Raw genomic sequence first — 26,457 nt, forward strand, 5'->3', positions numbered from 1 at the left:
CTGCTGAGTTACACAGGGCACATGCTCCATCTCTGAGCGAGCAGGAGCCGCAACCCACACGCTGCTGCTGAGCACCTGAAACGTGGCCAGGGCCGCTGAGGAAATGAGCGCTTAGTTTTATTTAATTTTAGATGATACGTGGCTGTGCCTGCGTGCACATGTGGGTGCTAGCGGGTCCCTAAGAGAAAAGCACAGCTGAGCGCCTTTCTCAGACTTTGACCCATGGGATCCTGTTAAAATGCAGATTCGGAGCCAGCGCAGCGGGGTCGGGGCTGGGATCCGCGTTTCTAAGGGGCTCCCAGGAGATACTGTGCATGGAACACCACACAGACTCAAAACTGCTTCAGGAACCACTGGTGTGACCCGGAAACCACGAATCGGCGGTCTCCAAAGCTTTTTAATCACACGATCCATCAGTAACGGTCTCCTGAGGGCTACAGTACCAGCATCTTACATATGTTAGAAAACAATACACACAGCACCAAACATGTAGAAGATGAGACACAGATGGAATGAGCAGCATTTGAAAAGTATAATCACAACACACGTGAAGCCACTCAAGTGTGTCTGATTCTTTGTGACCCCATGGCTCCTCCGTCCATGGGATTCTCCAGGCCAGAACACTGGAGTGAGTTGCCATTTCCTTCTCCAGGGGATCTCCCCACCCAGGGATCGAACCCAGGTCCCCCGCATTGCAGGCAGACTCTTAACTGTTTGAGCCCACCAGGGTATCCTATAATCACAATAAGTTACTGTTTATTAATAATTAATATTCCAGGGCATAATATACACTGGAAATTAGATTCCCTGCTAACAACAGTGGAAGTAAATCCACACTGCAAAATGTCATCTTGAGGTTAAAAGTTCTTTGGTCACCTTCTGGCAGATCGAAATAGGTAGGCATCAGCTTTCTTTATGTCGCTAAGAAAGCTCTTCCACACAATGAAGAGAAGGGTCAGTGTGGCCATTTCGTGTGTATATGTGTGTGAAAGAGAATTTCACATTTACATTACTGGTATTCTGTATTCTCCTCAATCTGAAATCACTTAACAGGAATTTTTTAACCATGTGTATATGTCATGAGAGCTAACTTAGTTAAAACTACAAAAAAGAATCCACAAATCCACTTTTCTGGGTTCTCAGTTGAAACAGCTCCCTGAACCCAGGCCCCTCCAGGAAGCCTCAACCTGCTTTGTGAGGACAGGGCCCTCTGAGACCTGCACCCAGCCAGGGGACTACCTTCAACCCCAATGCTAAACATCAATGTTCCTAATGCATACTGTCTCTCCTCACTTTCAATACAGGTAAGCATAAGTCTCAATTATCTTTTAACAAGGGTGCCCACCTTTGGTAACCACTGGTCTAGACTGTGTAGAATTTTCAGAATAATCAGAAAACCCTAAAATAAAAAATTAACTTCTGGCAATAATACTGAACTTAAAGTGGGCTTCCCTTGTGGCTCAGACAGTAAAGAATCTGCCTGTAATGCGGGAGACCCAGGTTCGGTCCCTAGGATGGGAAGATCCCCTGGAGCAGGGAATGGCAACCCACTCCAATATTCTTGCCTGGAGAATTCCATGGACAGAGGAGTCTGGTTGCTACAGTCCAGGGGTTGCAAAGAGCTGGACACGACTGAGCAACTATGCTTACACTTATGGTCTTAAAAACACAAGGGAGAAATTCTTCTCAGATTAGAATGAAATTACAATTTTCAACAGGGTTTACTAGGAACTGAAGGAAACAACTATAGACTATATATGGAAAAATCAATATGCAAAAGTTGCCAAGATCCTGCAAGAGAAGAGTGTCTGACTAGATACTAATACACACTACAGATTTATTGTAATCAAAATAGCATGGTGTTAGCACAAAAATCAATCAACAGATCAAAGGAACAATAGAGAATCAGGAGTAAATTAGGGTATATGCAGATATCCAACCTATGATAAAGGTGGCATTTCATTCCATGGCCAAGTTAGGTTAGCACAATAAATGCTATTGACAAAAGGAGAAGGAAATACAGTTAGACTCTACTTCACACCCTTACACTAATCCAGGGGTTCTCAACGGGGGCAGTTTTGTGGGTCAGGGACATGTGGTAAGGTCTGGAGACATTTCTGATCATCATACCTGCAAAGGCAAGAAGGGAGGTGTTTGCGACCGACACCCAGTGGGTACAGGCGGGGATGATGCCAAATACCCTATGTCTCACAGGACAGATTCTGGCCCAGAAGGTCAACGGCTGAAAAGCTATGAAGGTTGAAAACTCCCACCCTAACCCTAATGGTTATAAAGTTAAAGTGTTAGATGTGGAAAGATCCTGGGGGAATCTCGGCTCCTCCACACCATCAGAAGGGTGACTGTGACAAGTCACCATCCTAAGCACTGTTTTCTGCATCTTGGATTCCAAGAGGAAAGACAAGTCATATCACAAAGCAAAGAGAAAGGGCTCTGGCTCCGGCAATAAATACATGATCAGCATCATGGCCAGTAAATGGTAAATCATGTTAAGAAGTGCCTTTGAATCTAAGATATGACACAAGGGAACTTCTCTACGAAACAGAACAGACTCACAGAGACAGGGAACAGACTTGTGGTTGCCGGGGGGACGGGGCAGCGGAAGGATAAATTGGGAGCTTGGGATTATCAGAGGCAAACATATTACATACAGGACGGATGAACAACAAGGTCCTGCTTACAGCACAGGGAGCTATACTCAGTATCCTGGGATAAAACCACCACGGAAAAGAAGATGAAGAAGAATATGTATATATGAACTACATATACGTATAACTGAACCACTTTACTGTGTAGCAGAATTTAATACAACATGTGAATCAACAACACTTGAATAGAAATTTTTTTAAGTGCCTGCAAGCATATATAAACGTTCTTCACAATAAAAGCCGGCTTTATGTTCCTGTTTGTTAAGATCGAGGTTGCCCAGCAGCGCAGTTCTAGGGACTTAAAACTGTAGAAGCTGAGGATGAAAATCATGAAAACTTTGACAAATCGGGTCTGTTATAAACCGCCCTAGAGCATAGACTTCGTTCACCTCATTCTCTCTTACCTTTCAAGGGTCACTGCCTTAGAAACACAGGCGCGTGGTAGATTCATGTTGCTCTGGCTTTCGGGGAACAGAGGGAAATAAGGTGCCAATGGCCCTAGACCCATCCCCAGTACAGCACCGTTCAGTGCAGACACTGACAAGGCCTGGCCAGCCTGCTGAAAAGAGGTGTCTGCGCATCTCCCGATGGTTCGCAGCGGTGGCCCCGTGTCCTGAAACCCGCGTGGGGGTGACCAGGCTCGTGGTCCCACAGCCTGGACAGGTATTGTACAGCCCAGAGGACTCTGGTGATTCTCAGAGGACCCTCCCATGAGCTCCGGGCCCTGAAACCAAAGAGGATGCGTTTCTGAGCCATGAGCTTCGAGAGGGGCCGTGAGCCCCACCTCCACCAACCCTCCCACTCACCCAGCCTGCACTCCGGTCCTGAGAGGTCATCAGTGACTTCTCCAGCCTCATCTTCTTAGGACATAAGACAGAAGTGAGGAATAATGCCAAGACTTGCTCTATTTTCCAACTATAAAATAGAGTCTAAAACCTCTGCTGAATGCATAAGAGTATCTTCCACAAATAAGGAAAACAAAAAACAACCCTCGTGAGGACCATGGTGAGACTGAATTGTAACACTTAACACACACAGGAAGGAGGCGAAAGTACTCTCAGGCCCTCCGAAACAGGTGTGATGTGAATACCGGTTACTAATTGGGTTTTTAAAGTCTTTGTAGCCATTTCAAGTTCCACCTCATGGTGGCTGAATTGGAAGCAAATGAAATGATGTACTCCACTAAATCACATTACGGCATCTACCTCTTTGTAAAACGGTTCCATTTTTCAACCATTTAAAAAATTACAGAAAACAGCTTGGATAGATCATACAGATAATCATTACATCAGAATCTCAAGAATGTTGCAATCAGTAATAATGTACTCATGTGGATCTGGGAGTCATTTCTCACCTGCTGCTGCATTCACGGCTAAAAACGCAAACCTGAACGAGTGCTAGCCTCTTCCAAGCCCCGACACTCGTAATGCCGATGATACCCTTGTTCGCTTCAGCAACCTACATCATCTAAATTACTACTAACTGACAAAGAAGACTAAGGACAAAAAAAGACCTTGCCAGGAAGACACTCTGAGTTCCTAAATTTAATATGGAATAAGCACCCAAATACAAAAATCTAACATCTGAGTAAAACTGTTTGCACCAGATCGCCTGCACTGTGCATACATGGCCCTCATACCGGGGCGTGTCCCTGTAGCCCAGGCACATGCCACAGAACGCACCTTCCTGGAGCCCACTGTAATTTAAAGAGTGTGTGCACGCGTGGGAGGAGAGGGCTCTTCTTTATTTTATTCTAAAACAAACACAGGCACGTCACAGTGCTGTCGTATTTGCACAGGGTTTAAGATCAACAGGAAACTTCAAAGAAACGGAGTTGCTTGTGCTTTTTGCGTTCTGGGCACCTTGCTTGCTATTCTCCGCCATTCCAAGCGACTTCCGAGAAACACTGGAAACCGCTAGGATGCTAATTCTCTCTCAGAGGAGGCAAAAAATAAATAAAGTAGAACACGTGGGGAAAGACACAGGCAATCCAGGATAGCGATCAGACAGTTTTATCCCAACCTGGGATAAAATCCCACACATGGAGAGACAGAAGAAGAATAAGCAGGCAAGCCAGTTAGGGGTGTGGATTGGGGCAGGGGAACCTCTCTTTCCCCAAGAGAGTGTGGCTATATGCCGACATATTAGATTGGAAAGTGCAAACACAGTAATTAACAGTGAATCCTGAAACTTCCACACGCCAGAGAAGGGTGTCACCCTGGAGCGAGAGGAGGAAATAGGAGGAATACATTAAGGAGGTCTGCGGAGCGGCCGGAGAGCTCTGTGGGGAGCGAGGCAGCAGCCCCTGAGAACTAATCAAGTTCCCGACACCTCAGGAAGCTTGAGAAAGCTGATAAGGATGCTCCCATGCCAGCAACGGGGAGCCAGGGGGAGCACTGTGAGCCAAGATCGGGGTCCTCCCCAAATTGGAACCCCAAACAATGACCTCCGCACCACACAAAGACCTTCTTCCCCCACCAGATTTAAGAAAAGAACTCCGCGTCCCCCTTCCTGCATTTCTGCTCTCTGGGAACAAGCCAGCTGCTGTGGTCCCCCCGCCGCCCCGCCCCCCCGACAGCAGCATGTGTCAATCACCCTAAGCCCAGCGCCAGGCACCCTCCCCACGTGTGATTCCGACAGTCAGACGCTCCAGGCTGAAGCCCAGCTCGCGTGTGAGCATTTTCTAGGGCGCGTCCCAGAAGGCACCCCTCCCTCCTGTGTATTTCATTTCATTAAGAAACCTCTTTCTAGAAGCCCTGTAATTCTCCCAAGAGTCAAAGTAATTGGTAGAAATTAGACATGAAGAGACACAGGGCCACTTAAAGAGGACACTTTTGACTGTAATTTTTAAAAGAATCTTCTGTTCTGTCCCAACAGAATTCTGTACTTTCCCAATTCTGCCCTTTCCAAACGCCAACAAAAATGTTCATGTTATCTTCTGGGCTACAAAAAAAGGCCACCACTGGACTTCAGCCTGCAGGCCGACAAGGCCAGCACTTGCCTGCCTTTAAGCCCTTACGACCAAAGAAAGACCACAGAGGAGGCCATGGAGACAGCAGTGGCTTTGTGGATGGGGGGGCTCATCCGTCTGCAGTACAATCCTGGAGGGAACCCCCACCACATGCGGCTGAAGGCCGGCAGCGCGTGGGGTCTCGCTCTGCACCCGGGGGCTGGGGAGAGGATTGCCAGTCAGGGGGGCATTATGGCAGACGGCCTGAATTTGATTACCAGGGAGACAGCAGCGGGGCAGGCGCCTCGCTGCCCCTCTGATGGAAACCATCACAGGCCCGGGCAGAGGGTGCAGGAAGGCCAGTCCTGTGAGTCAGGTGCCCAGAGGCAGGCACGGGTCAGGAAGGGCAGAACCGCATCTTGAGGGCCTGCTCATACAGCGACGGAAGGCATCTGCACTCCGCTTAAGGTGTGCAAAGACTGCCCCTCCTCTGACGGCCACTCTGTGTCTGTTTTTTAAAAACAAACCAAAAAAAGAGTGGAAAATAACACATACACACCTTTGTGGCAAACCACTGCTATTTGGGCAATAAAAGGATCTTGTGTGTGTCTGTGTGTCTGTGTGTGTGTGTGTGTGTGTGTGTGTGTGTCTGTGTCTGTGTGTGTGTGTGTCTGTGTGTCTGTGTGAGTGTGTGTGTGTGTGTCTGTGTGTCTGTGTGTGTGTCTGTGTGTCTGTGTGTGTGTGTGTGTGTGTGTGTCTGTGTGTCTGTGTGTGTGTGTGTCTGTGTGTGTGTGTGTCTGTGTGTCTGTGTGAGTGTGTGTGTGTGGTTCCATTATTTGGGGTCCACGCTGTGTGGCTATGTTAACAAGATGCACTTCTGGTACTGGTTAAATATGTAAACCAAAGACAAATTCATCTTTCAGTGAATTTATGGTTGTTCAGTGAAAGACAGTAGCGTGGTTTTATTCCACTTGATTCAGAAAAATTCTACTGGGGCCAAACCTACTCAGCACCTGGCACTCCAGTAAGTAAATCACGGGAATCAAAGACGGAAGAAGACTGAGCCAGGAGGGGGAGGCGGGCAGACGTACGAAAAAGAGTAATAAAGGAGTTGGAAGGGTGATGACTGCTGGGTGTGAAAGAACATGCAGCTCAAAGGGTGAGTGATGAGCCCCCCGCCCCAAGCAACCATCACACAGAAATCTTCAAGGCGGCGACAAGGCAGCCGGCAGGGTGGGTCAGGGACACATATGTTTCTTTGAAGGAGTCAGGCAACAGTTTAAAGCAGAAGTTTTCACATAAGAATCCAGGCTTCTGGCTTTTCTGTAGAAAGCTACAAGACCTGGAACTCTGGGCAACAACAGAGCAGACTTAGGCTTGGGCTCAAAGGGTCCCCACGCGAGGAGCCCGGCCCCTGTAGGCCCTGGCATTTCTAAGCCCTGTCTTGGAACAAAGGCAGAGTCGTCAAGATTTCAGAGTCCCGACCCAAGAAGGGGAAGCAAGGGGGAAAGCTGAACGCTCTTGAGATTTGCTTTCCTAGAAGCGAAACAGCAAAAAGCCCAAAGGACTGTCTCTGTCTGCAACTTGCGACACTGAGCAGCCAGAGCTGGCCCCGTCCAGCCTGTCTGCCGCTCCTGAGTACTTGGGAGAACGGCCTGCTGGTGGGCTGGACAGGACAGCCTTCGCAGGCTCCACGCACACGGGTGATCCGAAAGACAGCAGCTCCGCACGGCTCTCGGCGAGCCACTCAGTCGTGTCCAGCTCTTTGCGACCCCATGGACTATACAGTCCATGCAATGCTCCAGGCCCGAATACTGGAGTGGGTAGCCTTCCCCTTCTCCAGGGGATCTTCTGAACCCAGGTCTGCCGCATTGCAGGCAGATTGTTTACCGGCTGAGCTACCAGGAAAGGCCCGGAAAGCCACTCAGTCCCTCCTAAGTGGCGGTGGAAGCCTCTGGCAGGATGGTGAGCGTCCCAGGAGTGGGCTGGTCCTCACCCCAGCCTCCCTGAGCCCCCCCGAAGCTTCCCCCCATCTCGGACTTCTCTCCTGGCTCCTGGCTGCCCGGGGGACACCTCCCAGCGGGTATGTGTCCAGCAACAGCCACAAATATGATGCGACCAGCTGATGCTGTTCATCTCCTTCTGGGAAGGATGCGTTCCGTTTCCCAACCAGGTCGCCTCCACCCCCTCCCGGTTCCGGGTGTCCCTCCCATCCCCCAGCTTCCGCAGGCTTCACTACTGGCTCTGCTTTGGCTGGACGCGCCCCAGACCTAGAGGAATCCCGAGAAGCTCCCAGACAACAGCCCCCGGATGCAGGGGCAGGAGAGCCAGCACCGCCGCCCCCCATGGACTAGCCGCTCCCCAGAGGCCCAGCCACCCGCGCCAGCCCCTCCCCTTCCCTGCCTGGGTCCCCTTCCCTGACGGACTCCTCCTGGAAGCACTGCCTTAATCGCCGCTGCTTGAACGCGAAGCCCCCTCTGGGGTCTGCGGCTGGGGAACCCCCACCCAGACACGGCCCCTCCCCTGCCCACCGCTGCCCTCTCCAGTTCCTCCTCCCAGCCACCCAGAGTCAAGGGCTCACTCCGATGAAGCAGGCGCTCAGGGCCAGTGCGCTGGGACCACCCTGAGGGATGGGGTGGGGAGGGAGGTGGGGGGGATTCAGGATGGGGGACACGTGTGTACCCGTGGCTGATCCACATCGATGGATGGCCAAAACCACCACAATACTGTAAAGGAATCAGCCTGAGAGGGTGGGGAGATTTGGGAGAATGGCATTGAAACATGTAAAATATCATGTATGAAACGAGTCGCCAGTCCAGGTTCGATGCACGATACTGGATGCTTGGGGCTGGTGCACTGGGACGACCCAGAGGGGTATGGGGAGGGAGGAGGGAGGAGGGTTCAGGATGGGGAACACAGGTATACCTGTGGCGGATTCATTTCGATATTTGGCAAAACTAATACAATATTGTAAAGTTTAAAAAAAAATAAAATTTAAGGAAGGAAAAAAAAATCAATTAATTAAAAAAGAAAAGAAGCTCACTCAGACTTCGATTCTTCCTTTCCCTCCAGGCTGTCCCTTTCTCCCTAAATATTAAACCCAGTGTTTCCTCCTACAGGACACATAGCCTACCTTCTTAGCATGACCAACTTTAACAACCCATCACCTCCCACCATAACAGGCACCCTGTTTTCTCAGCTCCCACTTTCTTCCCCTTGCAGGCTTCCCCTCCTTCAGACTTTTGAAGCCTCAGCACTTCGAGTGGCTGTGCCTCTAAAACAAAACGAAGACACTGCACTGGATCCCCACCGACTGCGGCATGAAGTTCCAGCTCCTCAGCCCGGCCTCCAGAGGCCCCTGCCCCAGGCCCCGCATCTCCCTGCAGACCTCGGCTCCAGTCACCCCACGTCATCGCCACCCGGGGTCCGCTTCTCCAGGCTCCCCCAGACCCTGGAAGGCCCTTCCCAGCACTGGGGCCCCTGCTCCAATCTGCCCATCTGTCCAGACCCAGAGCACGCAGGAGCCACGGGGCCTCCTTTGCTAAAGCCCTTCCGTTAATAAATTCCAAGACAGAGGTGAGAAATCAAGACCCACAGATGGAGCTGGGCACCCGCACAATCGGCATGAAGACTTTCATCCTCCTAGCAGAGAAGATTCTTGAGAGCTGGGAGCTCTTTTAGAGTCTTCCTTGCACATTCACCTTAGGAAAATCTAACCTAAAGGGCAGAAACGTTTACCACTTAAAACAGTGCCAGTTACTCTAGCCGACAGGCTGGTGTGCTCCAGAGTGGACGTGAGCGGGGTGGGGGCAGGGAGAGGTGGCTCCCCCAACTCAGTTCCCACAAACGCCCCTCTGGGCGTGAGCACCTCACCACCCCAGGTGTGACCCAACACTCACCATAAACCCAAACCAACTGACTTCCTCCCCACGGGGCTCACTGCTGGAAACACCAGTCCGATCTAGTCCTGAAGGAAAGCTTGCCTCATCAGGCAGAGAGATGCCACAGGATTACATTTCATGGGCAATTAAAGAGATTTTCAAGGGCGGCTTTGATTATATGCGTTTTTCACCCTCCACCGGAGCTTCAGAATCCCAGCCCCGCATTAGCTGCGGCTCTTCTGCGTGCCCCGCTCCGTGGCCGAAGCCAGAAGGCGCCTGATGACAGCTGACAGAGGGCACACGTGTCCCGCTTCCCTGCACCATATAAGGCATTATTCCAGGGGACCCGCACCCTGGTGACTCCAACCCATTAGCGATGAAAAAAATACACGGATGACACCCTGAACTATCTCCGCATGTGAACAACGACAGTTCAACGGCTGAAGAACGGGCAGCACGAGGCAGTTCTGTACTTAACGTCCACAGCCATGAAACGACCTAGGATTAAACCCCCACACACAAAACATCAGGGTGACATTTTAATAGCTGACTGCCCTCAGCCATAAAGTTTTAAGATCTCTGGCAACTCGTTCCGAGGAAAACTAACCAGGAAAAGATGAAGGACAACTTAAAATGTACTTCGAAATCAAACTGAATGCAGCTATATTGTCTGTTACAAATCACCCACTGTTCCCAAGAAAGAGCTAAGAGAGGGCAGTGCAGACACTCTTAATGATCACGTGTCTCATATTCAGCTACTTCTTCTCAAGTTAGTTTTCAAAGTCACCAACTGACTCAGTTCAACGCAGGGTCAGGAACAACTGACTCAGATGTGTGGTCTGACCTGTCATCTTCAGATGAAACGGCAGTTATCAAAATCTTCAGAAGAAAAGGTCACACAGGTTTTCATGGATTGAAGTCGTATTTGTCAAAGTGGCAGAGGGCTTGGAGGAACATTACCACACCATGCTTTGGCAATAACTAATAATACAGTTCACGGGGTTCTAAAAGACGCTTGCTCCTTGGAAGAAAAGCTATGACCAACCTAGACAGCATATTCAAAAGCAGAGACATTACTTTGCCAACAAAGGTCCTCAAGGCTATGGTTTTTCCAGTGGTCAAGTATGGATGTGAGAGTTGGACTATAAAGAAAGCTGAGCACTGAAGAATTGATGCTTTTGAACTGTGGTGTTGGAGAAGACTCTTGAGAGTCCCTTGGACTGCAAGGAGATCCAACCAGTCCATCCCAAAGGAGATCAGTCCTGAATATTCATTGGAAGGATTGATGTTGCAGCTGAAACCCCAATACTTTGGCCACTTGGTGTGAATAGCCGTCTGACTGGAACAGACTCTGATGTGGGGGAAGAGTTAAGGCAAGAGGAGAAGGGGATGACAGAGGATGAGATGGTTGGATGGCATCACTGACTCAATGGACATGAGTTTGGGTAAATTCCAGGAGTTGGTGATGGACAGGGAGGCCTGGCGTGCTGCAGTCCATGGGGTCACAAAGAGTCAGACACGACTGAGCGACTGAACTGAACTGAAGAATACAATTAGGCTGTCAATGATGCTCTCTAACTGCTCAAACTTCACTAGAAAATATTTCATTATAAGACTTAAATAAACTCTTCCCTCTTCGTACATATTACTATCCAAAAGAAATATTTCCTCCTGAAACATTTCTGTAGTTTTCTTTCTAGCAGGAAGTGACTTCTCCTTTTTCCAAACTCCCATGCATGAGGGGCATCTTATTTTCTCAGTTAAACTGCAGGTACCTGGAAGGCTTCCCTGGTGGCTCAGACAGTAAAGTATCCACCTGCAATGCAGGAGACCTGTGTTTGAGCCCTAGGTTGGGTAGATCCCCTGGAGAAGGGAAAGGATACCCACTCCAGTATTCTTGCCTAGAGAATCCCCATGGACAGAGGAGCCTGATGGGCTACACACCATGGGATTGCAAGGAGTCGGACATGACTAAGCAACTTTCACTTCAACACATTAAGGTTGATATTCCAAGCAGTCATCTCATGATGATTCTTGCCAATGAGCTTGATTTAAGCAGAGGGTAATCTAGAAAGTTTATGCACACTCTTTCAATGAAGTCCACTTGGAAAATATTAATCAGGCATTCACCTGCTCTTTGAGAGCTAATCATTTCATTGACCTGCATCTATAGCCGTCAGGACTTTGGCAGACTTGGCAGAAAAAATACCATTAACTGCCCATATTAAAAATTAACACCGAAAATCTCCTTTGCTTCATTTTTACTACTTAAACTCCTGGCTGGTTTGGAAAATGTGCAGCTGGGTTTTGTTTGTTTGTTTTTCGTGGCATGGGGTCTTTTTCCTCATGATGCAAAAACACGGAGTTTCTGCATTTGCTAGGGCAGAAAATGTCTAGCCTTTAAAACTGTATAATGACCGCTTCCCACCAATACGAAGTGGAAGTAGGGGAAATTCTCTTAGTCATGTTTTCCAGGAGAATGGCAAATTACCATGGCTATCACCGAACCTGGCAAATAACCAAGTTTCTGCACTTCCTTTAAAGGGGGAGGAGCGCTTGCAAAGATCTGGCACCAAGATATCCAAGCAATTCTCTCTGTTTATCTGCTTATTCAGGAGCTGAAGTGTTCATTAAAGTCACCGAGGCAGGTGGTCCAGACACTCCGGATTGGAGTGAACTCACATCCAAGGAGCACACCATCTTCCCTTTCTTGAAAACCCTCCGTGCCTCCTTCTTAATAGCTTGACCCATCTTCTCTTCTGAAAAGCAAGCTCATTAGCTCAGGGCCTGCCCTCAGGAAGGAGAAGAACCCCTTCTGAACGCCCAGCTTTACCACTGGCTGGTAACGAACTGCTCACAAAGAGGGATCATTTATTTCTGATTCCTACAGAGCAGCTTTCTTGCCCATCTCATCTAGTCACACTAAAATTTAGAGTTGGCTCCAGTCTCGCAAATTATTTAGTACAAACCTCACATCATACCAGCTAAAAAATGGGGGCTTAGAAACATCTACTGATATGTCCTGCACTCAATACCTCCTGTGAGGAGCCGAGTGCAGTGCAGAACACAGGTCCTCCGACCAAGAACCCAGGGCTCCTTCTCCCCTTTTCTGGTGCTCAGTACTCTCCCAGGGAGTCAGGAGGTGTTGACAAGTGCCAGGAATGGAGCCAGACAAGGAGGAGTCAGGTCCTCGTGCCCTGGTTACTCTAAGTGTGGTCTATGGACCAAGAGTGTCCTCATCACCTGGGAGCGTGTTAGAGATGGGTCTCAGGCCCCACCCCAGACCTTGTGACTCACACTCTGCATCTGAACAGTATCTGCGGGAGATAGGTCAAAGTTTGAGAAGTGCTGCATAGCAGGGAAGAAAAGAAAAAAAGGCAGACACCTTCACATTAGAATCAAGTTCACTTCTGATCTGCTGACCTCATGGCAAGTCCTGTGCTAGCAGCTGCGGTGGAATTACACGGAGGGGCAGCCCTGTGTCCTGACTGGATGGACTTGTCCCCTCCGCACATCAAGACCAACGTAATGGCCTAAGGATCAGAAACCCCAGAGCCCAGGGAATGCCTTAGGTAACCAGGAAGGCACAAGATAAGCTGCTCTTATTTTGTCTCGCTTCTGAAATTCTGATAGAGAGAAAAGGTAGAGCACTGACATTACCACCTCATCTAAAAATCAAAGATGCCCCCTTCCGCTTTTCTCATGAAGGGGTCAGCCACAGGAATCCAGGGTGCAGGGACGCAGCAGGCGCCTCTCGTCAGGGCTAAGAGCCTGGGGGGGCGCTGGCTGTCTCTGCCTCCTTGATAACCAAGTCCACGCCTGCGCCTCAGCTTCCGCACATGTGACATGCACTTATCTCACTGGTGCCTGAGGACAGCGCCTACTTCCTAGGCTGACTGTGAGGATGCTCGGATGCTACCAAGCCTGGCACACAGTGAGGACTCGGCGAGAGTGACCTGCTGCTACCATGCACGCCCTGTGTGTCGGAGGGCCTTGAAGCCACGAGGGCTCCCAGAACAATCTCATCTTGTGATTGACCAGAGATTGACCCACCACCGTTCAACACGAAGAAAGCAACACGCAAAACGAGCAGACGCCGAGGAACGTCTTGCTCTGCAGAAACCACGGCAATTCTGGGCAGGAGCAGAGGCGGATGCCCCCTTTCACTTCAAATTCTAACACACACTGACACAGGGCTCCATCAGCTGTGAAAAGCTGAAGAGCTCTGCTGGCCAGGAAAGAGGGCTGGGGCTCTGTCACACAGCCTCTGGTCCCCCAGCTGGCCCTCGTGAGATCACCCGCCAAACGTCTGTTCAGCAGGCAAAGCAAGAGAGAAAGACGGACAGCTGTCCTACTTGCTGTATGAAACACCACACAAAATGCTCCATAAAATACAGCACAAGTTGTCATTCCTCCCTGATGACTGGCCAAAAGACAGATCCGATTTCCTTTGCCAAGCTTTCAATTTTTGCTTTCATGAAAGCAGCAGAAATATAATGTGCTTTGTAGCCCATCTTCATTGTTTTGACTTATTCATTTTAAATTGAAGTATAGTTGATTTACAATGCTGTGTTGGTTTCAAGCGTACACCAACGTTTTACATATATATACATGTATATCTAAATTCTTTGTATATTCTTTTTCCAATTTCTTCCTTTATAAGTTATTATAAAACCTTGAGTAGAGCTCCCTGTGCTATACAATAGGTCCTTGTTGGTTGTCGATTTTATATATGAAAGTTAAAGTGCTAGTCGCTCAGTCGTGGCTGACTCTTTGTGACCCCATGGACTGTAGCCCACCAGGCTCCTCTGTCCATCGAATTCTCCATGAAGTCTGGAGCAGGTTGCCATGCCCGATCAAGGGATCAAACCCAGGCTCCTGCATTGCAGGCAGATTCTTTACTGTTAGAGCGACGCAGGAAGCCACATTTTATATACAGAAGTACGTATGTGTCAGTCCCAAACTCCTAACTTATCCCTCCATGCCCCTCATTGTTTTTTTTAAAAGCATTTAAAATTCACAAAGCTCCTTTTGAAAAACCAATCTCCACCTCTCCTTTTCCTAATTAGACCCAATAAAAACGTAAGAGTAAGCATTACTAGACAAGCCATATTGAAAAACATCATCCAAGCCTTGAAAATCCAAATCAAGACCAAATCAATCAGAGCATTTAATTCAAGTGAATTTTGTATTTCCTCCCAAGGGACTGATAGAATGTACTGACAGAATGTTCAAGTATTTTTAGAGTTTGGAGGAAGACATAAAATTTGCATACAGCCTTTAACCAAAATTAGTGTGTTCTCCAAGCCACGCTTTTCAGATTAAGAGTATTATAGTTTTACTAGCTATTTCTTTTTGGGAGTGCACATCTTCAAGGAGACACTTTTCTAGCTGAGTGTAATCCAGTAAATTAAAAGAAGAAAAGGCTGCAAAGTGAATTCCCTACTTCTGTCGCCTGGTGTGGACAGCTGCGGGACACTATGAAACTCTTCAGTTGTCTGATGTTTGGTCTCAACCCATCAGAGGGCAGAGGCACTGGAAACAGATGTAAACTCCCAACATACATGCGTGGTGCTCAGCCGCTCAGTCGAGTCTGACTCTTTGCGACCCCACGGACTCTAGCCCGCCAGACTCCTCCGTCCATGGGATTCTCCAGGCAAGAGTACTGGAGTGGGTTGCCATGCCCTCCTCCAGGGGATCCTCCTAATCCAGGCACTGAACCTGGGTCTCCTGCACTGCAGGCAGATTCTTTACTGCCTGAGCCCCCAGGGCAGCCACCCAAACACACGCGCCCCCCCGCAGGGGCATTATACCGTAGGCCCCTTCCCCCGCCCCTCCTCCATCCAACACACACCCAAACACCTGGTGATGCTTGAGCACCCGCCCTCAGGGGCCTTACCTGTCGTTCTTCTTGATCAAGATGGCCCTGAAGATGTGCTCAAGGGGCGTCTTCTCCCGCTCGGGGGTCGGCTGCACGAAGGGGTGCAGGGCCGCCAGTGAGAAGCCCTGCTGGTACAGCTCCAGCAGCTGGGCAGGCAGGTCGCGGAGGGAGGCCAGCCTCACGGCTGAGGCCCGCGGGAGCTCAGCTGGGAGAGAGAGAAGGGGAGGCGCATCAGAGACCCACCGACCCGGCCACCACGCCCTGCCCACGACCCGCGCCACTCGGCGCAGCAGAAAACCTCCAGGTCACCTCCCACTCAAGAGCCTGTCCCCTTCTCAACTACTGTCTTCAGGGAAACCTACAAACAACTGGTTAATTTCCAACATCCATAGGCACTGACGACCAGATGGTCTCAATCTAGAGCCTTACTTCTTGGAGGAAAAGCTATGACCAACCTAGACAGCATAATAAAAAGCAGAGACATTTCTTTGCCAACAAAGGTCCATCTAGTCAAAGCTATGGTTTTTCCAGTAGTCACATATGGATGTGAGAGTTGGACTACAAAGAAAGCTGAGCGCCGAAGAATTGACGCTTTTGAACTGTGGTGTTGGAGAAGACTCTTGAGAGTCCCTTGGACTGCAAGGAAATCCAACCAGTCCATCCTAAAGGAGATCAGTCCTGAATATTCATTGGAAGGACTGATGCTGAAGCTGATACTCCAATACTTTGGCCACCTGATGCGAAGAGCTGACTTACTGGGAAAGATTGAGGGCAGGAGGAGAAGGGGACGACAGAGGATGAGATGGCTGGATGGCATCACCGACTCAACGGACATGAGTGTGAGTAAACTCCAGGATGGACTTGGTGATGGACAGGGAGGCCTGGCATGCTGCAGTCCACGGGGTCGCAAAGAGTCAGACACGACTGAGAGGCTGAACTGAACTGAACTGAACTGAACTGAATCTAGGGCCAAACTTCCCAGAGATCACACTGGAAAAATCACTTCCACCCCCTCAAAAGATAAGAGGGAAGGAAAAGAAGGAGGAGGAGGATCAGGAGACGATGACAGCTGCACACAAATCTAAACTGCTGTGCAGCAAAAAGCAGCAGCAAAACAAAGTCCAAGACAAACTGGACCAACACTGATAAGCCACTTAGGACAAAGGGGTTATTTCCTTAGTTTGCAAAACAAACAATAAAAAAAAAGAAAGAAAAGAAAAATGGGCAAAATAGATGAACAGGTAACTGTCTAAAAAGCATAAAAAGGTAATCACTATTTGAAAGGACATTCAAATTAACTCAATTAGAGTTCTGTATATCACAATAAATAAATGTTTTTCGCCTACTGAATGATTTTAAAATCTTTTGGAGAAGGGCAGACAACATTCACAAGTTAACAGATTCGAGTGAAAAGTGTACATTCCTGCCCCATCCCCCATGTCTTAGTCTTTTTCCCTATAGGCAATCAATACTATCCATTTCTTTGTACACATGTTAACAATTGCTAAATTTGTACACAAGTAAATAAGTTTACATTTCTCATTTTTTTACACAAATGGTAGAATAATGTTTATAACCCAATTTTATATCCATTTTTATCAACTGTGCTCAGTCACTCAGTCGTGTCTGACTCTTTGTGACCCCAAGGGCTGTAACCCACCAGGCTCCTCTATCCATGGGATTCTCCAGGCAAGACCACTGGAGTGGGTTGCCACGCCCTCCTCCAGGGGATCTTCCCCACCCAGGGAGCAGACCCTCGTCTCCTGTGTCTCCTGCTTCGGCAGGTGGATCCCTGACCACTGGTGCCACCTGGGAGGCCCATTTCTTTTCCCCACGCCCTGGCTACTGTCACAGTGAAAAGATGATTCCTAGGAGGTGGTAATTCATAGTTCTCTTGTTATGTAATTTGTACTTTTTTCATACTAAACATTTCACGTTTAAATGCTATTTATGTTGTCTTTTCTGTTAATTCATAATTTTTGCCTAGTTGTCAACTGGGTTATTGATCTGTTGGTTTGTAATTCTTAATATATTAGGAAATCCAGTTCTTATTTGTGATAATACAAATACCTCTCAATTCGTTTGTCTTTTGACTTTGCATAACATGAGTTTTGCCATGAAAAATGTTTTTTAAATGAAGTTGAATTTGTCAATCTTGCCTTCAGTAACTTCTAAGTCTAAATCATAGAACAAACCCGTATTAGATCTATGGATCTACCGATCTAATCTAACGGATCATAGGTATAAACTTAAATATACTTAGGAATATAATACATGATAAAGACCACATCTCAAATCCGTGAGAAAAAGTGGATAAACTGGGGGTGGATGGGAAGTGTTGAATTCATATTTCATAAATTCCCAATGGAACCAAGATTAACGTGTAAAAAATGAAATATTGCTACAGGAATTCAGCAGAGAATTGTTTTATAACACGGGTTTGTTCTATGATCTAAACTTAGAAGCTACTGAAGGCAAGATTGACAGATTCAACTTCATTAAAAAAAAATTCTTCATGGCAAAACTCATGTTATGCATATAAATATTATACAGGTTTTAAAATGTTTATATTATGTTTTAAAATCTGGTCATGCTATTTTCTGAATCTTCCTATCTTCTGAATCTTTCTGTTTATTTGTTTTTCCAAGTGGTCTTTAAAATAAGTTCATTAAATTACCCCTCAAAAAAATCTTGTTGCTATTTTTATCAGATCATGTTCACATTATAGCTGAGAATGGATTTTCTTCTTTTTACTCATTTTTAATTGAAATATAGTTAATTTACAATATTGTGTTAGTTTCAGGTGTACAGAAAAGTGATTCGGTTATACATATCTCAATATAGCTATTCTTTTTCAAATTCTGTTTCATTATAGGTTATTACAAGATCCTGAATATGGTTCCCTGTACTGCACAGTAGGTCCCCGTTGATAGTAGTTTGATATATTAATCTCAAATTCCTAACTTATCACTCTCCCCTCAGACTATCTGATTTTCTTTTTAATCCATAGGAATTGGAAATTGAAGCCAAACAATACTTTAGAGAAACTTAAGAATGTCAACACCTCGAGGATGGATATTTTAATCATGCCACAAGTTTCCACCCAAGAACATGGCATGACTTTCATTTATTCAAGACTTTTTGGGGTCCCTCAGATGCATATTATAATTTTTTTCACATAGCTACTGCACACTTATGAAGTCTCTTCCTAGTTATTTTATATTTTATTGCTATTTGAATAGATTCTTTTCTCCTTTTACTTCTATGATACTCATCGTGGGCAAGAACGTTGGGGCAACAGTCTCGCTCGTCGTGGCTGACAGGGGAGAACCTCTGCGGAGGGTCGTGTGGTGTTTGCCTTCAGTCTTAAAAGTGCATTCACCCTGCATCCAACAGCCTCACCACTGGGTATTATGCCTACACTGGACACACAGATGTGTCTCAGGATACATGGGCAAAGGTGCTCACCACGGGATTACTGCCAACACCAAGAGGCGAAGGGCTCCTCACTGTAGGGCAAGCTCAACACTGGGACAGCCCAGTGATGAATCCTATGAACCGTTAAGAGGATTACACACTAATGAAAACGTGTCCGAGACCCACGACTAAGTTAAGAGTCAGGGGGTCTAGCAGTACTCATCACAGGATACTAACATATAAAGAAAATGGAAGAAGAGAGAGACATGAGTGAAATTCTCTTTTCTGGAAGAAATCACAAAAACATCGATATTGGAGAGACTGGAGAAGGGAGCGGAGGGTGGAAAGGTAGATTTTACTTTATTATGTACTTTCAACACTATTACCGTCAACAGTAATCGTTTGGGTGGAGCTTAGGAGACATTTTAATTTTCTTCTTTATAAATAAAAATATTATTTAAAAATTTTATGTATTTAAAAAAATAATGTGTTACTTTAAAAACAAGCTAAAGATGCAATCTAAGGGTACTTAAGAATGTACTTAAAGTCAGACACTATAACTCTCATTCCACACATCACACACAAAATTTATACGAAAAGAAAATCTATAGCAGTGTTTTATTCTAAAGCAAATGACCAGCATCCTGGAGAAATTGCCATGATAACACTGACAAAGATAAGGCTGATGGAGAAAGCTGGAAAGCATGCAATGTTTCCCTTTAAGAGTAGTTCTAAATAAGGTGTTAGATTTATTAAAAAAACAGAACAAAACAAAACTTGAAGGTAAGTCTGGAAAGAGCGTACTCCCAGGCACAGAAACCCAGCAGGCCAGGGGTGCTGCTGCCCTGGACCCTGGCTTCGGAGCAGGGTTCCTCTACGCCTGCCCCTCTGGGCAGCAGCAGAGTCACTACAAACGGAGACTCTCGGGCACCACCCCAGACCTACTGCATCAGAACTGGAGCCATATACATCTTCCCTGGTGGCTCAGACGGTGAGGAATCCTCCTGCAATGCAGGAGGCCTGGCTTCCATCCCTGGGTTGGGAAGATCTCCTGGAGAAGGGGATGGCTACCCACTCCAGTATTTTTGCTTGGAAAATTCATGGACACAGGATCCTGGTGGGCTACAGTCCATGGGGTTGCAAAGAGTTGGATACGACTGAGTCCCTAACTCAGTGACTCAGGGGTTGCAAAGAGCTGGGCTCACTGAGTGACTAACACTTTCACTTTTTTTCCCGTGTATTCACAACCCCTCCAGGAGATTAAAGCCTAAGTCCAATACTTTGCCCACCTGATGCGAAGAGTTGACTCACTGGAAAAGACACTGACGCTGGGAAAGACTGAAGGCAAAAGGAGAAGGGGGCAGCAGAGGATGAGATGGTTGGAAGGCATCACCGACTCAGCGGACGTGAATTTGAGCAAACTCCAGGAGATAGTGCAGGACAGAGGAGCCTGGTGTGCTGCAGTCCATGGGGTTGCAAAGAGTCAGACACGACTCAGTTACTGAACAACAGGAGTAATTTTCTAGATAGTTTCCTTTGGTGTTCCTCCACTGGGCAGGGGACCTTTGGATCTAAGGGCACACACCCACCTTGACCCACGCTCCAACCCCGCACAGCCGAGACCCTGGCGGTCCCTGCCCTGGAAGCCCCAGGCCCACCGTGGGCCCTGCACAGACCCCCTCCCCAATCCCCGGGCACCCCAGGCACAGGGCAGCATAGAAACTAGCAGAGAGCAGGTGAGGAGACACTGCTGCAGGTGCAAAATTCAAGGGGCACCAAAACGCAGCAACCAGGACAAATCAATGTTGAATGCAATATGCTAAAAGTGAAAATGAATACCCGAAGCCCACAATGAATGCACTATCAGAAATGTTAATAAAGATAGGATCAGTGTTATCGATTTTCCTTTTGCCTCAAGCTCCAGTACAGCTCGACACGGTACTGCTCCGGATCTCCTCTTTTTAAAACATGTTGCCTCGCTTGCCTCACCCGAGTGCCAGCCCAGTCCAGCATCTCTTGCACTCTTGTCTGGGGCCCTGCAAACAACGGGAGTGGGCCTGTGTAAAGGGAACCAGGGGCGGGTTTCCCCCACTGTCAGATGACGAAGCAACTGAAGTGTGTGTGTGGCACAGACACTGGGCGTTTCATTTTAAAAACCTGAATGGACTTTTGGCAAGAGTAAGCCTTCCTGGAGGGCAGCACCTTGGAAGAAGTCATGTTGGACTCTCTGTGACCCCATGCACAGTAGCCCGCCAGGCTCCTCCGTCCATGGGATCCTCCAGGCAAGAACACTGGAGTGGGTTGCCATTCCCTCCTCCAAAGGGATCTTCCCAACCCAGGAATCGAACCAGGGTCTCCTACATTGCAGGCAGATTCTTTACCTTCTGAGCCACCTTTCTGGAGGGTAATTTTATAATATCCATCAAACCTAAAAATACCATACAGCATGGAGACCACCCTCCTCTTTGATGAAACTGTACATAAAGAGCATCTGTGAGTCATCAAAGATGAGACTTTCAAGTAAGTCTCTACAGGTTGGTATTTGATAAATGTTTCAAGTATCTTAGACTCTTTCTGCAATGATAAAATAAGCCTGTACCAAAATTTTGATCATTTGTATGCGTTTCCTCTTACACATCATCCTATAATTAAAACAATAAAATAAAAGCAGTCAATGCATTTTTTTTTTTAGTCAATGCATTTAGAAGCCTTGGGATTCTAGGATCAGCTACGCTCCTGACTGGCCTCAACCCCAGACATGTGAATGGTCAGTTTCTGCACATAAAATGGAGATTACTTCCATCACAGAGTTGATGTAGGAATCACACGGGATGACGCATGTGTAATCGATGAGGCTCCAAATGGCCAAGCCTGGTGGCGCGGGGAGTGGTGGACCGAGAGCCGGGGCCCGGCTGGCCGCAGACGCTGAGGACCGAGAGCTGGGGCCTGGGCCCGGCTGGCCGCAGACGCTGAGGACCGAGAGCCGGGGCCCGGCTGGCCGCAGACGCTGAGGACCGAGAGCCGGGGCCCGGCTGGCCGCAGACGCTGAGGACCGAGAGCTGGGGCCTGGGCCTGGCTGGCCGCAGACGCTGAGGACCGAGAGCTGGGGCCCGGCTGGCCTCAGACGCTGAGGACCGAGAGCCGGGGCCCGGCTGGCTGCAGACGCTGAGGACGGATCAGCCCTGAACCTCCCCAACCCCCCGCACCCCTTCACCTCCACCCCGCCAGTCAGGGCACTAAAAATATTAGTCAATCAACCACGTTACGGCTAAATGCTTCCTGAATAAAACATAACATCTTTAAAATTTTTATCTCCAAATCTAAAGATGCATTTCCTGTCAAAACTCAAGGGATTTTATGGCTTTAATTTTTGGTATGTGTGCTGTCAAAGTAAGTTGATCTTCATGGTTAAAAAAACAAATAAAAATGAATCTCAACCATCTTATGGCAGTTAAAAAAAAAAGGCCCCTATTGTAAATATGATTAAAGGCCTTAATTCCATGTTTCTTTTTGAACCTTAACCTTAAAAAAAAAAAAAAAGCCCTGTTCTTGTAAAGTGACCAATTCCCCAATATTATTACTGGGAAAACAAACGAAAGAATGACTTATGTGTTTGGAACATACCAAAAGTGGCCTCTTGGTCTATTTTCCCCACCCCTCCCATCAGAATAACCTCTCCACTATTTTTGTTTTGTAATATTTGCCTGATTTTGTTTACAAATTACATAACCTTGGGTGATTCATGTAATTCCCACCCTGTCTCTTGGGTCCCTTCTTTTGAAAGCGAAGACCCCTGACAGGCCATTCCAAAGGAGCATCCAACTTTCAAATGCGACGATGTTAATATTTCGATCTGGAGACTAAGGTATAAGTTTCTAACTAGAAAGGGACATCGGAGAATAGAATAAATATTTCCAGCGTGAACTGAAAGGGTCCTCCCAACCAGAGTCAAAAGAAGCAACAATCACATGGCAGGCAGGCTGGTGGAGAGACGGAAAGGCGGGGGAAAGAACCTGTCGCTGGTGTGGCCGGGCGAGACTCCCCGCTGAAGGGCTTCCCCACTGGCTGCTGGCTAAGGGTCCACGGGCCCATGCAGGGGACACGGGTTCCATCCCTGCTCTGGGAAGATCCCCCACGCCTCGGAGCAACTAGGCCCGCATGCCCCAACTACCGAGCCTGCGCCCTCCAGCCTGGGAGCTGCGACCACTGAAACCCAAGCACCCCAGAGCCGGCTCTGCAACACACCGAGTCACGCAACCAGAAGCCACGCATCACAACTCCAGAGGAGCCCTGCTCGCCACCCCTGGAGGAGGCCCACGCACAGCCACGGAGACTCAGCACAGCCCAACATACACAGACGCACTTATTCAAAAACCACACTGCTGAAGCAGAGAGCCCGATTGGACTGTCTTGGCCAGCGTGACTCTCCAGGCTAGGGCTCGGCACCCACTCGAAGGTCACACTTTCCTCTCCACTTTCTCAACTGTCCTGTCTCACAGACTTCACCAACAGTGCTCGGAATGCAAGCCGGGGTCCCATGCTCTGGGAGCCGCCTCCATCCCAAGTGGGTACTTGTCCCGCCGCCGTGCAAAGCCCCAGTTCTCCAGCCCGAGCAGAGGCTAGGTCTCATCCCGTGACCTGTACTGGGCCTGGGACAGACCGCAAGGCCAGGATCTGAGGCCCCAGGGTCCAATGGATAGGGTAAGCAAGACAGAGAGCCAGGGACGGACAAGGAGGTGGAAGCCCCACCTCACCAGGAGAGCGGCACCCTCTCCTCCCAGTCAGATTATTACTGAGGGGCTCGGGGGGCCCAGTAGTGCCAGAACTTCTAATTCTTACCCCCAAAACTCACAGTTCTTGACCCTCGTAGAAACTCCCCTAATCCTCAGCTTTGGCAAGTCAGTCCCACTTCATTTCAACCCCACATGGGCTCCCTGGTGGCTCCTACAATGCAGGAGACCCAGGTTCAATCCCTGGGTTGGGAAGATCTCCTGGAGAGGGAGATGGCTGCCCACTCCAGTATTCCTGCCTGGAGAATCCCATGGATAGAGGAGCCTGGTGAGCTACAGGCCATGGGGTCACACAGTCAAGACACGACTCACCCGGTGGGCTGCAGAGTCTGGCTGGGGCATTCCATAAGTGTGGGAGAACAGACGCCCCCCGCCTCCTTCTCATCCCAGACAGTGACACTGCCGAGGGGTGACCGCCAGTCGGGCGCTGACGTGCTTCCTCGGTGCCCTCTCCCGTCATCGCGACGCATCCACGTCTGCAAGGTTACACCCACAGGCACTGGAAGCAGGCCTCTGCTTGCTTCCTGTCTCTTGCTTACCTGACTATTGCAGGTGCCTAGTACAGTGAAATCATATGACACTTGTCCTTTTGTGATTGACTTATCTTGTTTAGCACAGTTTCGTCAAAGTTCACCCATGCTGCAGCATGTATCAGGACTGCTTTCTTTTTGAAGGCTGCATAATAGTCCATCGTGTGTGTATGTCACACTTTTGAAGATCAGAGTTAGCTGATCTACAATGTCGTGTTAGTGTTGGCTGTACAGCAAGGCAATGCCGATACACACACACACACACACACACACACACACACACACATACACACACACACACACACACACACACATACACACACACACACACACACACACACATACACACACACACACACACACACACACATTCTTTTTCATATTCTTTCCTCTTACATTCAAGTACTCTTGCCTGGAAAATCCCATGGATGGAGGAGCCTGGCAGGCTACAGTCCATGGGGTCGCAAAGAGTCGGACACGACTGAGCGACTTCACTTTTCTCTTATAGGTTATTACAAAGTATTGAGTATACTTCCCTGTGCTATATAGGAGGTCCTTGTTGGTAAGCTATTTTATATGTAGTAGTGTGTATATGTTAATCCCCAGTTCCTCCCTTTTCTATACTGATGGAGATATGAACAAAGAGGTTAGGACCACTAACTACATTTCAAATCCCTTGGAAATCTTTGCTTTGTCCTCATTCAATTACCAATAACAGGCTTTTTAAAAAAAATCAACACGCAGAAAGCACTGCTGGAAAGGTATTTCGGGTAACATGAGAGTCCAAAGGTCTTTTGAAATAAGTGTTTTGCTCTTCAGTGTTTAGAAAATAATTCCGTATGAATAAATAAACCATTATTCCTGGAGGTTTTATTTTTTTTTTTAAAGAAAGGAATGAAACAGGGGGAAAAGCGTAATCCACAAAACCACATATTTCTTAACACTCCTGGGATAAAGTAGATTGCTTTTGCTATGACTATGTTTGTTTAACAAAAACATTCTGCAGCCCCGTTGACTCCCTGGAAATGAGGCCTTTCAGACTTCTGCAGAGGAGCCAAAGTGATGTTGCTGCTGCTTCAAATTTCCTTATGGGGAAGGAAAGATCCCCTGGAGGAGGACGGCCACCCACTCCAGTGTTCTGGCCTGGAGAATCCCATGGACAGAGGAGCCTGGCAGGCTACAGTCCATGGGTCGCAGAGTCGGACATGACTGAAGCAACTTAGTGCACACACACACACCAGCTTCCACACCAGAAAGAAAACGCATGCACGACGACCAGTGACCTCACATCTCACCCACGTCCCTGCAGCAGGCCAGCCACGCCCAGCTGCAACAGCCCCCATGTTCGTGCCCAGCAATCGTTTCTGCTTTAGCCCGATTACTCAAAGTCCGACCCTGCTTTTCTAATTATATCCACTAACGGATCTGTCAATACCAGGAGCCCAACACGAGAGACAGACACCATCTCCCGGGGGTCACGCCCGCTCAGGTGAAGCTGATAACGATACTGTTCAACCAAATCCTTTTTTTCCCTCTAAGTCCCTTGAAGGCCACCATTTCTATAACCTCAATCTGCCTGGCTTTGCCGTAGATCCAATTCAGCAAAACACAAAAGTCAATCATTGCTCGATGTGGGGTTTTTCACTGTATAAGTGAAAAAAAGGAATTTGAGCTTTAAAATAAGGTTTGCAGCCCATGTCTTTGGTATCATTTCTAAATCTGGGGCATAAAACTTCCATCTTAGGGTCTTCAAATTCAAATTTTTGTCAACTTTTTATCAACAAATTCATGTTTCTGAAACAAAACAAAACAGAAAGAAACACACACACATCCAGACTCAAGAGACCACACCATTAAAACACTATGTATTCTTTTATATTCTGTTAATTGGACTGAAATTCACTTAACATAAAGTCAATCATTTAAAGTGAGTCAGTCAGGGGCATTTAAAAACATTTACAATGTTCTTTGGAAGGAATTATGCTGAAGCTGAAACTCCAGTACTCTGGCCACCTCATGCGAAGAGTTGACTCACTGGAAAAGACTCTTGATGCTGGGACGGACTGGGGGCAGGAGGAGAAGGGGATGGCAGAGGATGAGATGGCTGGATGGCATCACGGACTCGATGGACGTGAGTTTGGGTGAACTCCGGGAGTTGGTGACGGACAGGGAGGCCTGGCGTGCTGCGATTCATGGGGTCGCAGAGAGTTGGACACGACTGAGCGACTGAACTGAACTGAACTGACAATGTTATACGACCCTCACCTGTCTCTAGTTCTGAAATGAGGCAACTGCAAAGCCGTTAAGCGCTCATTCAGCATTCCTCTCTCCCCTGCCCCCAG

General features: G+C 48.0%; 1 protein-coding gene across 5 annotated transcripts in view; it reads right to left on the reverse strand.

The window, feature by feature from the left end:
* The window catches only part of RFTN1 (raftlin, lipid raft linker 1), a 226,136-nt gene that overhangs the window by 122,042 nt on the left and 77,637 nt on the right, over positions 1-26,457 (reverse strand). For all 5 annotated transcript variants that reach the window (XM_027549562.1, XM_027549536.1, XM_027549530.1 and 2 more), the window contains exon 3: positions 15,397-15,583. In XM_027549562.1, coding sequence (XP_027405363.1) covers positions 15,397-15,583 — 187 coding nt within the window. The remainder of the gene's footprint in view (positions 1-15,396; positions 15,584-26,457) is intronic.

This window comes from Bos indicus x Bos taurus, chromosome 1 (genome assembly GCF_003369695.1).
Source record: "Bos indicus x Bos taurus breed Angus x Brahman F1 hybrid chromosome 1, Bos_hybrid_MaternalHap_v2.0, whole genome shotgun sequence".
NCBI classification, from domain to species: Eukaryota; Metazoa; Chordata; class Mammalia; order Artiodactyla; family Bovidae; genus Bos; species Bos indicus x Bos taurus.